This window comes from Propithecus coquereli, unplaced genomic scaffold (genome assembly GCF_000956105.1).
Source record: "Propithecus coquereli isolate 6110/MARCELLA unplaced genomic scaffold, Pcoq_1.0 Scaffold35, whole genome shotgun sequence".
In the NCBI taxonomy this organism is placed as follows: domain Eukaryota; kingdom Metazoa; phylum Chordata; class Mammalia; order Primates; family Indriidae; genus Propithecus; species Propithecus coquereli.
The window spans coordinates 4,799,633-4,813,996 of NW_012149174.1; the positions used below are offsets into that span (position 1 = coordinate 4,799,633).

General features: G+C 38.0%; 1 protein-coding gene across 1 annotated transcript in view; it reads left to right on the forward strand.

The window, feature by feature from the left end:
• ARMC2 (armadillo repeat containing 2) overlaps nucleotides 1–14,364 on the forward strand; it is a 137,551-nt gene that overhangs the window by 67,161 nt on the left and 56,026 nt on the right. The window contains exons 4-6 of the mRNA XM_012651219.1: nucleotides 1,171–1,247; nucleotides 5,899–5,997; nucleotides 10,160–10,335. Of these exons, the coding sequence (XP_012506673.1) occupies nucleotides 1,171–1,247; nucleotides 5,899–5,997; nucleotides 10,160–10,335 (352 nt within the window). The remainder of the gene's footprint in view (nucleotides 1–1,170; nucleotides 1,248–5,898; nucleotides 5,998–10,159; nucleotides 10,336–14,364) is intronic.

The window sequence follows — 14,364 nt, forward strand, 5'->3', positions numbered from 1 at the left end:
GTTTTTGGAAAAGTAGCTTGATTTTTTCCTTACTTTATGATAAAATGAAGTGTTAAATCCTTAAAAAAAAAATAAGGACATGTTTATGGAAAAAAACAACATTGGGAGAAGCTAATCCTCCGGGCAGTAGTAAAGGCTGAGGGCCAGGACCAGCGCCACATGGTACCTGGGGATCACGCCACACAGGAAGCAGGAGCAGGAGCAGCGGCCACACATGCGGATGTTCACAGTGACAGTGGCCACATGTATATGCATCCTTCGTGATTTGGGGAGAAAATATTATATTCGGTGGCCCAAAATAAATTTTGTCATAAAAGTTGTACTCTTATTCTCTCAGCATTTTTTTTTACCTTGGAATTTGGTACAGACATTTAAAAGTAAGTACTTTGAAGTATAGGCTCTAGCTAAAGAGAAGTTGTATCTTTCAGACACAGTCTGTACATTAAATATAACTTTAAAAAAAACCTGAGCACACAATCCTGCTGTTGGCCAGACACCAGTCTTTTATGTGGAATACAACATATTTGTCATCTGGGGACTGCCTGAATTTACCTCCAATTTTTTAACATGTAGAATATTTCTAAGAATAAAACATTTCCAGATACTATTAATTTAATTAATTTTAAAAATGGAAACAGGGCACACTGTGATGTAGTGGAAAGAGCAGTGAATTTGTAAATTGTGAGACCTGGGTTCCAGATCTGACCCTACTATGTGACCTTGGCACATCTGGGCAGTTTGGGACACAGAGAGAGAGAGAGAGAGAGAGAGAGAGAGAAAGAGAGAGAGAGAGAGAGTGAGCTCCTAGCTATCCAAGGCTAGGCTTTTATGATTTCAGCATACCAGAGTTCTTTCTTATTGTAATAGTGACCTCTTGTGGTATATATCCTTAATCAATTTATTTTTGATTTGCAAAGTAAACTGGATTTTTTTGTTCTTTCTAGTAATTATATTTCATATTGTTAGGCAAATATGACTTGTTTTAAAAAGATAAATCTTAGTTGGAAATCAGAGGTTGATTAAAACAGGGGATAGAACACCAAACTCCATCCTATAAACAATTCTCTGTGGTTTCTTCAGAAATTGTATATAGCAGGCTCTGGTCATTTACAAAAAGAGAAATGCTTTAGTGTTTGTACTGAGTGTTTTGTGTACTCCTCTTCCTCCTAGGGACCAGGGGAGGAGGCATGCCAGGACCTTACCGTGCCCCAGCAGCTCAGACTTGAGCAGGCTGCAAACCAAAGCAGGTGAGAAGTCCTCACATTCCTTCATCTGAGGTGTCTCCATTCGTGGGAAAAACACTTGCCCTGAAGACGTCTGATGTTGACTCACTGTTTGAAAACTCTAGGAACTTTGTCACAGATCAGCTTTTATTTTTATAAGTATTTATTATTTTCACAACAATCTTACCATTCTTATCATTACCCAGCTCTGATGCCTCAAACATTATAGATTACAATGATTTTACAAAAATTGTTTTGTAAAAGCATTTGGAAAGTTGTAAAACTTGACATTGACATAGTTCTTGGGTTTAAATCTTGAGCTGAAAAACCACTGCTCACTTAAATGAAACTATATTAACTATATTAAGACAGTCCTTTGGGACTTTAAATGTTTAACTGAGACAATATATAACAATATAAACTACAGGCTAGAAATGATTCAAAATGTATTTATGCAATAGAATATAAGCAGTTAGAAAAATGAAATAATGTGCATTTATAATATCGAGTAAAATGAGTACAAGCATAATATTAGATGAAAAATTAAGTTGCAAAACCAATGACATATATTGTTTGTGGATACAGATCTATGTACTTAACATGTAAAGTCAAGCGTGATAATAGTAACTACTGGATTTGGAATGGTGGTCACCCCTAGAAGGGGAGGGACGAGGGGAATGGATGGGGAGGCACGAAGAGAGCTTCGGCTCTATCCATAATATTTTATTTCTTTAAAATAAGGTGAAGGATAAAATATGGCAAAATGTTAATATTTGACTAAACTCATTTGGGGTACACAGGTATTTGTTATATTCATATTTTTTGTACACATGAAATGTTATGACACCAAACTAATACTAGGTTAAAAATTTATCTTCAAAACTAATTTATTTTTGATACGAAAATTACTTTGTGGCCAGTGGGAATTTCTTTAGTATTCAGGAAAATCTTAGATATACTGATTCTGAGTCAGCATTGTTGCTAAGGATTTAAAATGTAGTGCTAAAAATATCAGCCAATCCAAACATTGTGTCAGGTTTTTGTGTCCACAACTGAAAGCTGTGGTTAACAACTATACCCACTGAGACAGCAAAATCTTCAAAAACATGCTGAAATTTTTGCTCAACTTACCTGATTTCCTGTTGAATTATAATTTTCGTGTTTAGCAAACTGTGAACCTAGATGAAAGTGCTTTCTAAAATAGTAGGTTGTTGCCCAAACCTAACGACAAACTATTTGTGTGTGTGTGTGTGTGTGTGTGTGTATCTTAAACAGCAATAACATGAGTCTATGCTTCAGTTTCTGTAGTAACTCAGGGATAGTGTATAGAATGGACGTAGGGGAAGGTCCAAGGGGGGTGAAGAGGGGAAAAGGTTATAGCCAGACAGAACTGCACACTCAGGGATTCATGGGGGAGGGTTGGAAGGAAACCCTTATACTACAGTGTCTGGCTAACTTTTGTTCCTAGAAGAAACACATCTTAGACATGCATTCAGAAGGGCCCGTGAGAGTTAAATAAACTGTTCTGTGATTTCTGGCTCAGCCCTATAATTCAGCTCTTTCTAGGGTAAACATGTTATTGGTTTTGTTTGTTCTGAGAAACAGGTTGATCACCGTGGTTCCTCATAGAGCTGCTGTATTAAAGAGCATATTTCATAGAAGGTAAAAAATGCTGACTCGAACTTAGTGGGCTTAAGACTGTATTCGTAGTAAATTTAAGTGTGTCGTAAATATGTGTTGATTAAATTATTTGTCTGACTTATTTTCTGGTTTTTCAGTTGCCTTGATAAATGTTGATTTTATTCATATAGTTTGGACTTTGAATAGGTTAGTTATCTGGGAATATGAGCAACTGTGTTTTTCATACTACTTGAATATTCATGTTTACTTTTAAAATCTGTATCCAGAATTTATCACAGTTGAGGCAGACTCATAAAATTAATGATCTGAAAGATTGAGACGGTAGTCTACAAACCTTTATCTGCAGTTCCAAAATCCCGAAAGCTCTGGAAGTTAAAATACTTTTCAAGCTCATTTAGCGACAATAAGTGACCTGAGATATTGGGAACCCAATTATATCTTTGTTTCATTAGTGTGAACATTCATATATTTTGCTACAGAGTGTTGCCCCAGAAGACCCTGCTGGTGTGATATGTAATGTGCAATGTGTGCACCATCTTGCCTTTCTAAAATTCATACATTTTTGAATCCCAAACCACATCTGGCCCCAAAGGTTTTGGATAAGGGATTGTGAATCTGTACCGTGTAGATGATTTTTGTCCTAAAGGCAATTCAACTTAGTATTTCATGATGAAGTCTTGTTAACGGGTTAGATAGAGTATCTGAAACCTTGCTATTAAGATGACTTACAGCACTGTAATGTTTAATTATAGCTCTGTTGGAACCTCTTTCTATTTACTTTACTGCTCGAGTGCTCTTGAATGCCCAGTGTGTGTTGGTCATTGATGGTATTTGGAAGGATTGATAAATGGCAAGCCTAGACTTGCTGTAACTGGGAGTGGCTGTTTCTAGCACACAGGACAACAGGGGAAGGCCTGTGTGTTGGGTGGGCTAGGTAAATTGTGCAGCTTCCCTGCTTCTCTTGGGTGACGTCAGCAGTGTGTGCTTGGAGAATTTCTCATTCAATGGCTTAAGGATTCATTTCAGACATCTCTGAATTCAAATGAATTTTTTAATACATGCCATTATGTGTTTCCATGAAATTCTCTGATATTTATACATATAATTGAGAAAGGACAATTGGATTTCTCATTGCAGAGAATTTCATTTTAACTATGTTAAGAAAAATGTTAATATGTATGTTTACTAAGATATATATATATATATACACTATATACACACACATTTAATATGTGTTGCATGTTTTTTTCTCTTTAAGAATAATACAGTTGTTTTAGAGGCTTTGGAAAATACAGAAGAGCACATGAAAGAAATTAATAATCCATAATCCCAATACTTAGAGATGACCATTGTTATCCCGTTTTGCAGAGGAGGGGTGAAGCAACCTTCCAAAGTCAGCCAGCTAGTAGGTGGCAGAACTTGGATTCAGTCCCAGACAGTGACTCTAAACCTGTGCTTTTAACAGGCCTTCCTGGTCAACTTGTCCATTGTTTAGTTAAAACAACCTGAAAATATACAAGCCGTGTACCCTTTTGCTCCTCTCTTTTCTCTTTTCTCTCTCTCTTCCATCCTCTCTCTGTCTTCCCTCTCTCTCTCTCTTCCATCCTCTCTCTGTCTTCCCTCTCTCTCTCTCTTCCCTCTCTCTCTCTCTCAACTTCTGATTGCCACTATGATTTCAAACTCTTCCTGTGATATTTTTAGGCTCCAGGTACCCACTGTGTGGACACTTAATTGGTACCAGGTCCACCCTGAGAGGGCATGGACTCCCTGACCTGGTACAGAGTGCCAGAGGAGGGGCTTAAGGGCTGGACTTCAGAGAAGGGGAGGCTGAGGAATATGTCTCTAGCACTGCTCAGGGCTGCCTCTGCACAGTGGTGCCACCTCCAGCCAAACAGTTAGTGTGTTAGATCCTGAGATACTGCCTGTGTGAAACGTAATCATGATCTGCAGTTTCTAATATGATTTACATTCCCGCCAGTGCAGTTTGCTAGGGGACAGAATAGCATAGAGGTCAAGTGCAAGGGCCAGGGTGCTATATGACCTTGGGCAGATAACTTAATAACCCTGGGCTCCACTTTCTTCATCTGCAAAATGGGGAAAATTTAGGAACCTCCTCATAGTGTTGTTACAAAAATGAAATACAGGCCTGCTGCGTCTAAAGTACATGGTCAGTGGTGGCTATTATTCTCTACAGCCCGTGTTCATGGGCAGCATTGACTCTTGATGACTTGGTAGCATCGCACAGCTGTGAGACACTTCAGAAGTGATTGCCTACTTGTTGGTTTAATCAGGGAAATGAAATTCATATATATTGTGAATTGCTAGATGCATGGTGCTGGTTTCAGAGCCTTACCTGTACTATGTCTTTTAATTCTCATAACCTTGAAGGTGAATATTCTCATTTCTGTTTTGCTGATGAGGAAACCAAGACTCAGAAAGCATGAGGAACTAGCCCCCAGTCACCCAATGTGTCAATAATGGAGTTGAGCTTTGAATTGAGATTTGCCAGCCCCCAAAGCCTGGGCTTTTCCTGCTGCACCACATGAAATCACTTGGTTTTAATGCCACTGGCCCCACAATGGTGTGGACGTTTTATTTTCTATAGAAAAGAAAATCCTTTCAGGCCTCCCTTTTAGAAAAATTTTCATCGAACATTTTCAAAATCCTTATTCTTTACATATGTGTATATATATATATAGTTATCTATTCTACATTACAAAGGGATAAGTTTAAGTAAAAAATAACTCAAAACAGTTTCCTTTACTGTCATCAACATTTACAAAGCTTAATACTTAATGAAGTGTCCCAATCATATTTTAAAGTTCTAATTTATGTACATTATCTTATCTCAGTTTCATTGGGGGTGATTTGATTAGAAGATCTGTAGTTCTAATTAGAAATCTTTGGGCTTTGGGGGCAAAGCATGATTTAATTCTGTAGTTTATTAATTTTAGTGATGGCTTTTGACTGCTCCGTCCTAACTCCTTTCTCATGGCTCTTTCTCCTGCTCTGGATGCCTGGATTTCTTCTGCAGTCTCAAAAGCCGACTTGCAAGAAAAGGATACAGAAATAGAAGTAGACGAAGTCTTTTGGAATACAAGGATTGTTCCAATTTTGCATGAATTAGAAACAGGTAAAAAAAAAACTTGTTTTTGTTTTAAATCACAAATATCCATAGTTATGTATATGTTTCCCGTTGCCCTGATATTTTTAGTATACTTTGATTATTTCTGTAAACATGTTCAAAAACAAATGAAGTCATCTATTTATTTACCCAGTAATGTGTGTATTAAATATTACATGTAAATATAATTTTTAGTGAATAAGATTATACTTTAAATGCACGAAGAGAGCTGACTTCTAAAATTCCCCTTGTGATATAAATTAATTATTGTTTCCTCTGCCTGAGGAAATGCTGGTTTAACCTCTTTAGGGTGGCTGTTCATACTCAAGACAGTAAAAGATTAAAACAGATTTCAGGCTTTGAAACTGAGCCTCCTAGACTGGCGTCCTCGACAGGTGTGCCTGTGGTTTTCTCAGTCCAACGGTGTATAGGTCCCACTCTCCTGAGATTGAGCACATCTGTTGGGAATGCCACTCGCAGCGTGAGAAGTGGCCTGGGATGTGCCTAGCCTTGCCCTCTGAAGTTGCGCAGAAGTGAAGGCTCATGATGCATGGGTTCCTGCAGGTATAGAAAGCTTGACAGGAGATGGCCCTCCACTTTCTCCCCATTTGCCACTCCTCAAGGGCTCAAGTGATCCTCCTGCCTCAGCCTCCCAAGTAGCTGGGCCTATAGGCACCTGCCACCACACTTGGCTAACTTTTTAATTTTTTGTAGAGATGAGGTCTCACTGTGTTGCCCAGGCTTATCTTGAACTGGCCTCAAGCAGTCTTCCCAAAGGGCTGGGATTACAGGCTTAAGCCACTGCATCTGACCAAGGATTTCATTTCTGAAGTTGAACCAAGCTCCTCTGGAGCTGTGGTCATAGCCCTAGGGTGAGCCCAGTGCCTGGCACACCCTCACTAGGAACTACTGATGAGCAAACTAGCATGTGGCCACAGGAAGATGCTCTAGGAGAAGCAGGGTAAAGGAACCCTCCCCAGCAACCCAATAGGGAAGTTATACAAAAGACCTAATTCCTAAAAGATTCAAATGACCTCACTCCTCCTCTGCTCCTTGTTGGTGTTTGGCTATGTTCGTGGTTAACGTGGAAGCCCTGGTGCTGGTACTAAGCATATGACCACAGGGAATCACCTACACCCTGTACACCATGGTGTCCTCACCTGCCAGATGAGAGGGTGGAAGAGACTAGATTATCTCCAAAGTCCTCTGCAGCACAAAATCCTAAGAATATAAATGTGATGAGTTTCTCCTCTGGAGTTACTAATTTTGCCCTCATATTAGCAGGCCGGATTAACTTTGGGCCCTTTATTTTAGGAATATGTACAAAAACTAGTGAGAAGAATAATAAGTCTGGTTAAGGGTTAAAAAAGAAAATGTATTAGGAAACATTCAATGGAAAAAATGAGTCAGTATCTCAAAGGCCTATCTTGTAGGAAGTCTTCAGACTGAAGGATTTTTTTTTTTAAGAGATGAGGGCTTGCTATATTGCCCAGGATGGCCTCCAACTCCTGGCCTCAGGCAATCCTCCCACCTCAGCCTCCCGAGTAACTGGTACTATAGGCACGTGGCACTGTGCCTGGCTCAGCTTGAAGGATTTTAAGAGGGTGCTGAGGGCTCTACCCATCACTGACACCCACAAAGAGAATTTAGTAGGAGTTGGGGATTTGAATTGTGGATGAATCTACCTTCTCAGAAAGCTCATTAAACACTGAAGTATGGCATCTTTCCCCCTAGACAACTTTAAGACCAGCAAGTGGTGGCACTTATTTGACCCATTAAGATTCTTTTTTCTTTTTCTTTTTTTAAAAGTTTTTCTTTTGACAAAATTTCGGACTTATAGAAAAGTTACAAGAGCGGTTTAAAAAGTGCTATGTGCTCTTCACCTCGACTCCTTCAGTGTTAACATTTTGCCACATTTGCTTCTTAATCCTTCTCTCCCTCCCTGCCTCACCCACTCTTTTTCTCTACTCCCGCCCCACCCCCCACACTGTTTTTTTTTTTTCTTTTTTGAACCTTTTGAGAACAAGTCACCAACCTGAGGTTCCATATCCCTAAGTACTTTGGCAAATACTTTTAGAAACAAGAGCATTCTCTTACATATCTGGAGATTATCATGCAATGCTATACAAATCTTACTCAGATTTTGCCAATTGTCCCAATAATTTCCTTTACAGAAAAAAAAAAATCCTGGATCACAAGTTCTAATCATTTGTCACTTCTCTTTCACAATCTTGCCATATTTGAGGAATATTTTATAGATTGTCCCAGGAACTGGTTCCTTTGGTATTTTCCCATGGTGAGATCCAAGTTAGCATCTGGGGCAGGTATATCGCATGAGTGATGCTCTGTCCTTCCTGGAGCCTCGTGTCAGGAGGTACCTGATGCTGATTTGTTCTGCTGCTGGTGACGTGAACTTTGATCACCTGGGTGGGGTGGTGTCTGGCAGCTTTATCCACTGTAAAGTTACTGTTTTTTCCTTTGTAATTAATAAGTATCTTGGTGGGAGGAGTTACTCTGAGATTATGTTGCTCTATTACTCACCAAACTTTTACTACTAGTTTTAGTCCCTTTCAAATCTTGTTAGCTCTTAGATTCGAGTTGTGTTTTGAGGCTCCGTGGCATTCATAACAAACTAATTTGTATAAAGGCTTAATTTGATCGATAGTTTAAAATTTGGCCCTTGAGCCTATCTTTTTAACTGTTTTTAAAGCCAAAACAACTACTCTCGAGCAGAATTCCCCAGGCTGAAGAGTTTGTGGAGGGAAGTATTAGAAAAATGCCTTGAGGACCACCCACTGCCAATGAGTGGCCCACGGCCTGGACTTAGGGTTTATAAAGAAACTGCCAGTCACAGAAGAATAAAACAACAAAAGAAAAGTATTTAATACAATAGACGTCAGATTTTTCCCTTTATTTAAAGTTAGTCTAAGTCATTTCCCATCAATTCATTTATTTAAGTGCATAACTGAAAGACATTGAAGGTTACTTGGCTATTGAGGTTTAAAATTTTTTCTTAGATGTTATTGTTGAAAAGAGCTAAAAATGGCCTGAGTCATTTCCTTCTGCAGGCACACACTTCCTCTTTGTGGGCTTCTAAGAGCACATTATGGTATTTATTTAAGATTGGTTTCCTACTTTTAAACTTCATGGTGGAATCTATCAGAGTTAATATTTTTCAACGGAATACCTTATACCTTGCGTGCTTTTATTTCCCCTCATGCTCCGTTCTGTGTGCTGTTTCTTCCTGTATGCTTATTGGTATGGCTACCACTTTCAAATCATAATTATAAAATAAAATATTCTAGGTCTCCCTGTTTCCTAACTAAAATCGTCTTTTTATTCTCCTCTTTTCTAATAACCACCTCCAAATAATGGTGGATTTGGCGACACTTTGAGCTTTTGTTTTATTAGAGCCCTCTTTTCTCAGATGATGAGAAAATAGAAAAGTATTGATCATTGTTTTCATCAACAGATATATTAGAAAATGAATATGTATGAAATTATGTTACAGGTTGTCTGCACGGTATTCTCTCTGTTCCACATAATGTTGATACAATATATGTAAGGCATGGTTTCTACTCACTTAGTGTGGCATATATTTGAGAGCACTGAGCATATAACTTAACACACACATATATAAGTGAAAAATAAATAGCAGTACAAGGTAATATTTGTTGGATGTGGAATAGTGCATCTTTTCTGGAGGAGCTGCAACATAAACAGAACCTTAAAGGACCAAAACCAGTAGGAACAAGGGCAAGAATATTCTGGGCCAGTGGAACTCTGCCAAAACAGACAGAAGGTGAAGATACATATGGTGTGCTTCTGTGAGACAGAACAGGGCACAGGTGGAGGTGGAGGGCATTTGGAAAAAGGAGACCAACAGAATTGGGTGCAATTCCATTCTCTGATATACTCTTGTAAAGACTATGTAGTCTAGATAAGCTGACTGACTGATAAGTGAATAAGTCAACATGGTAGGAGATGGATCAAAGAGATGGAAAAAATCAGGCAGATGGAAGTGATAAGAGAAGGGAAAAATATAGCTTAGGAAATTAAATGTATCCAGGGAAATAATTATGGGGTTTTTTACTTGCACTGTCTGTGTTTGACACACTCGAAAACTTGACCTTAATTAGTAAGTGTTGCTTTACTCTCTTTGCTCTGACAGAAGAAAACATTGAAACGATTTGTGCTGCTTGCACACAACTTCATCACGCTTTAGAGGAAGGAAACATGCTTGGAAATAAATTTAAGAGAAGAAGTATTCTCCTGAAGACCCTATATAAACTAGTTGATGTTGGTTCAGACTTGCTCAGCCTTAAACTTGCAAAAATTATTCTAGCAGTAAGTTTTTCTTTCTCTGGTCTAGTAGACTATAGCACACAAAAGCTTTGTTTAATGCTTTATTTGTAAATATTACAAAGAAGATTAGAAATACAGTGTATTTGTTTAAAATCTTGGAAAAATTAAAGTAGTAAACTGACACCCCGGAATTTGACTAGAAAGTATTATCTAAGGTAATAAGGCTGAGTACGTAGAAAATGTTCAAATAAACTTACATTTGGACTGTGACTAGGTTAAAAAAGAAAAGAAAAGAAAAAGAAAGAAAGCAAAAGAAAAAAGTAACAATAGACAAATACAGTCAAAACGGTTGCTCAAGTAACTTGACTGGAGATCAGTATCAGACAGTACAGGCTGCGGTTTCTGCACTATGGTTTCTGCTGGGTGCTCGATTCTGTCATGTGATTTAATAAATAACTTAAAGTAGTTTGGCCACAGACACAATGGCCAGGTGTTTTAGGAACAAGTGTGAAACAGAAAGACGGCTGTGTATGGTCACGGGAAGGGACCTCAGTGGTCATGGGTGTTAGAAGAAAATGCCTACACCAAGTGAAATCTGTAGAAACTTTGTCTTGAACAAAATGATCTCATTGTTTGAGGGGAACACTTTGTCGTCACAGGCATAAACGGTTTGAACCAAAAGATAAGCCACAATTATTACAGAACTTTCTAAGAGAGCCGCTAAAACAGATAAATGAAGCTTTGTTTACTTGGTTTCATAAAAGTCAAAGTTTTAATGTTAACACCCATAATTTATAGAATTTAAAATCTTAAAGTACCACAGTGAAGGTAAGTGTTGGCATACTTACTAATAGTTTAGTAAGATTGTCCACCATTTCTTATTTTGATAATGAGGACCTTCATAAAGCAGAATATTTTTCTTTTCCTTTCTTTTCTTTTATTTATTTATTTTGAGACAGAGTCTTGCTCTTTCCCCCCAGGTAGAGTACAGTGGTATCATCATAGTTCACTGCAACCTGAAACTCCTGGGCTTGAGTGACCCTCCTGCCTCAGCCTCCCAACTACAGGAATGTGCCACCACGCCCAGCTAATTTTTTCTATTTTTTGTAGAGACAGGGGTCTCACTCTTGCTGAGGCTGGTCTCGAACTCCTGACCTCAAGCAACCCTCCCACCTTGGCCTCCCAAAGTCCTAGGATTATAGGCATAGTCCTAGGATTATAGGCATGGGCCACCTCACATGGCCATAAAGCAGAACATTCTGATCATATATTCTGTGTTATGTTGGGAAAAGGCTATATTCTTATTTAGTTGTCATCTTAAACTATTAACTCTCTTTTTAAAAGCTGTGGTATGTGACTCAGAAGGCAACATTTCTTTGAAGTAATGATTTCACTCTACATCACTCCAGGTCTCTGCTGGTGTAGCAGCCGGCCAAGGATTGCCTTTGCTATTTTAGTCTGGATCCTAGACATTTTGTTCCATACCAAACCAAAAAAAGAAAGAAATAAAAGATGAGATAGAGAGAGAGAGAATTCATTAATGCTTTGCAGAGAAAATATCTTGGTTATTAATGGTGTCATTCAAATTGATTATATACATGACACAATTTAACTATTTTAGGGCAAAAGGCTAAGTGATTTGCCAGGCAGTGAACACATTCTGAACTAAACATATGATTAGATAAAGCCCCGTCCGTGACATTGACTGCCTTGCTGAACCAGGGGCAAGACTCTAGACTAAACTCTAGAGTGTGGAGTTGCGTAGGTTTGCCTTCTGATCAACTACAGAACCAGAAGGTCAGAAGGAACCATCAAGTCCAGCTTCCCATCTACTGCCCGAATCTCCTATCACATTCCAGGCAAAATCTTGTTTAGCTTAGGCCTTGGTGATGGAGTCCTATGTAAATTTTAAAAGACCACATCATTAGAACTGTCGAAGAATTAAAATCGGCAAAAACTAAAGATGTATGGGACTAAGAAGTTTTTCACAGCTTCTTTCTGCCAATATTTATTCCATGTATCAGTTTAATATATAGTTCAGACATTTATAATTATTTATAGTTGAAAACATTCAACAAGCATAATGTTAGTTGTTTTGATTTCTTGCATTCTTTGGTTAAATGGGGGTTTGCCAGGCAGCCATCTTAATTTTAGTCTTTGTATCAAAAACGCTTACAAAAATATATCAGTCTATATTATGATTTTTTAAAGAGTGTAAACATATATACAATATGAATGTGACTATATTCAGGAGGGAAAAAATCTAGCATTCTATGTACAGGGGAAAAAACAGACAAGAAATACCAATATGGCAACCATGATTATTTGTAGTGGTAGCATTATGAGAAATTTTTAAACTTCTCTTACTTTAGTTTGCCAAATTTGCTCTAAATAGAATAAACTATTAATATTTTTAACATAAAAAGAAAGCTACCCTACCTCAGAGCCTACTTTGTGCCAGGGACTCTCGTTGACATTGGAATACAAGTGAATACTAATAAAATAACCTCTGCCTTCTGGGCTGTCACTGCAGCGGGGACATGGTGGACAGGCAGTAAGTACCAGTGCCAAAGGGGGTGCTGGGTGCTATGGAAGGAAATAAAGCAGAATAAGGGAATGGAGAGTGGTAGGGGAAATTGTTTTCATAAGATAATCTACTTTCCATGCATAAGATTTGATATTTTATTATCTTTTCATGTCTTAAAGTCGTAATTTTACAGTTATAAATGGAGAAGTTACAGGATTTGCTTTGAATGCTTTGAATATGCTTTAATTCATAGCAGGCTTGGAAATTGTAGGTGTCTTTCCTTTTCTTTCCTTCTTTCCTTTATTTTTTAAATTTTATTTAATTATTTATTTATTTTTTGGTGGTTGTTTTGCTGGAAATTCTGATGCCAGTTTTGTTTTCTTTGCAACTTTTTACTAAAAATGTACGGCTTGGTGTCTGGGGAGTGAGTTATAGTCATTTATTTATTCAACAAGTTTTATTAAGTATGGAACACATGCTACATGCCACACATAGAAAGAATAATAAATCATGGTTTTGACCTCAAGGACTCACAGTCTAGCAGAAGATAGTCAACTGATTCAAGTACATTCCCCAATAATGAGAATAATATATATTTCCATTGATAAAGAAATGTTTTTCTGTTTTCTTAAGTCAGCTTATTTTCTCGGGTTTTAAACAATATTATTTTAAACAACTAACTCAAAAAATTTTCTTAAAGTTCCCATTTCCTTTTTTCCCCCTGAGAACAGAAGGAATCTCCATTCTGTGACAGTTTTTGAGGCTTGCACAATAATGCTTTTCAGACTTCAACGTGCATGTGAATGCCCTGGGGAGCTTGTTAAAATGTGAATTCTAATTCGGTAGGGCTGGGTGGCGCCTGAGATTCTGCATTCCTCATGTATGCCCCGGTGATGCCAAGATGGTTCTGCCACCTGTCTGAGGCACACACTCCTCAATTGCAAAACGGGAATGATAGCATCTAATTTGCAAGGTTGCTCCAAAATAACTTCCATAAAAGGTCTGGTGCAGGAGGGGCAGGCAGGGGCTGCACAGTGGGCAGCGCTGCCCTCCCTGTGCCTCCAGCATGGGGCTGGCCTGTCCATCTCGATGTATCCTACAGTGAACAGCACCACGCGGGGATGCAGTAGGTGCTCTGTAAATATTTGTGGATCAAACACAGAAAGAATCTTTAACAAATATGTATGACAAGTTCTAGTATCTCTTTTTAAACTAACTGAAAACCTATTATTAATAAGCATTATTAAAGATAACTTTAAAGATAGTTTTAATTAATAAAATAATGACCTATATGCCATCTTTTTCACACAGAAATTTTTGTTTGTTCAGATGACCTTATTCCTACATATGTCTACACTGTTGCAATGAGGGCACGTGGTATTTCCATCTAACAGGTTATAAATGTTTTTCTTTTTAAACATAGTGTTCACAATTATGCTTTTTTTTGTGATAGCTGAATGAATAGTATTGATGTCCCACAATTTATTAGATCATCCCCTAATACTGGATATTTAGGATGTTTTTTGTTTTTATTTTTTACTATA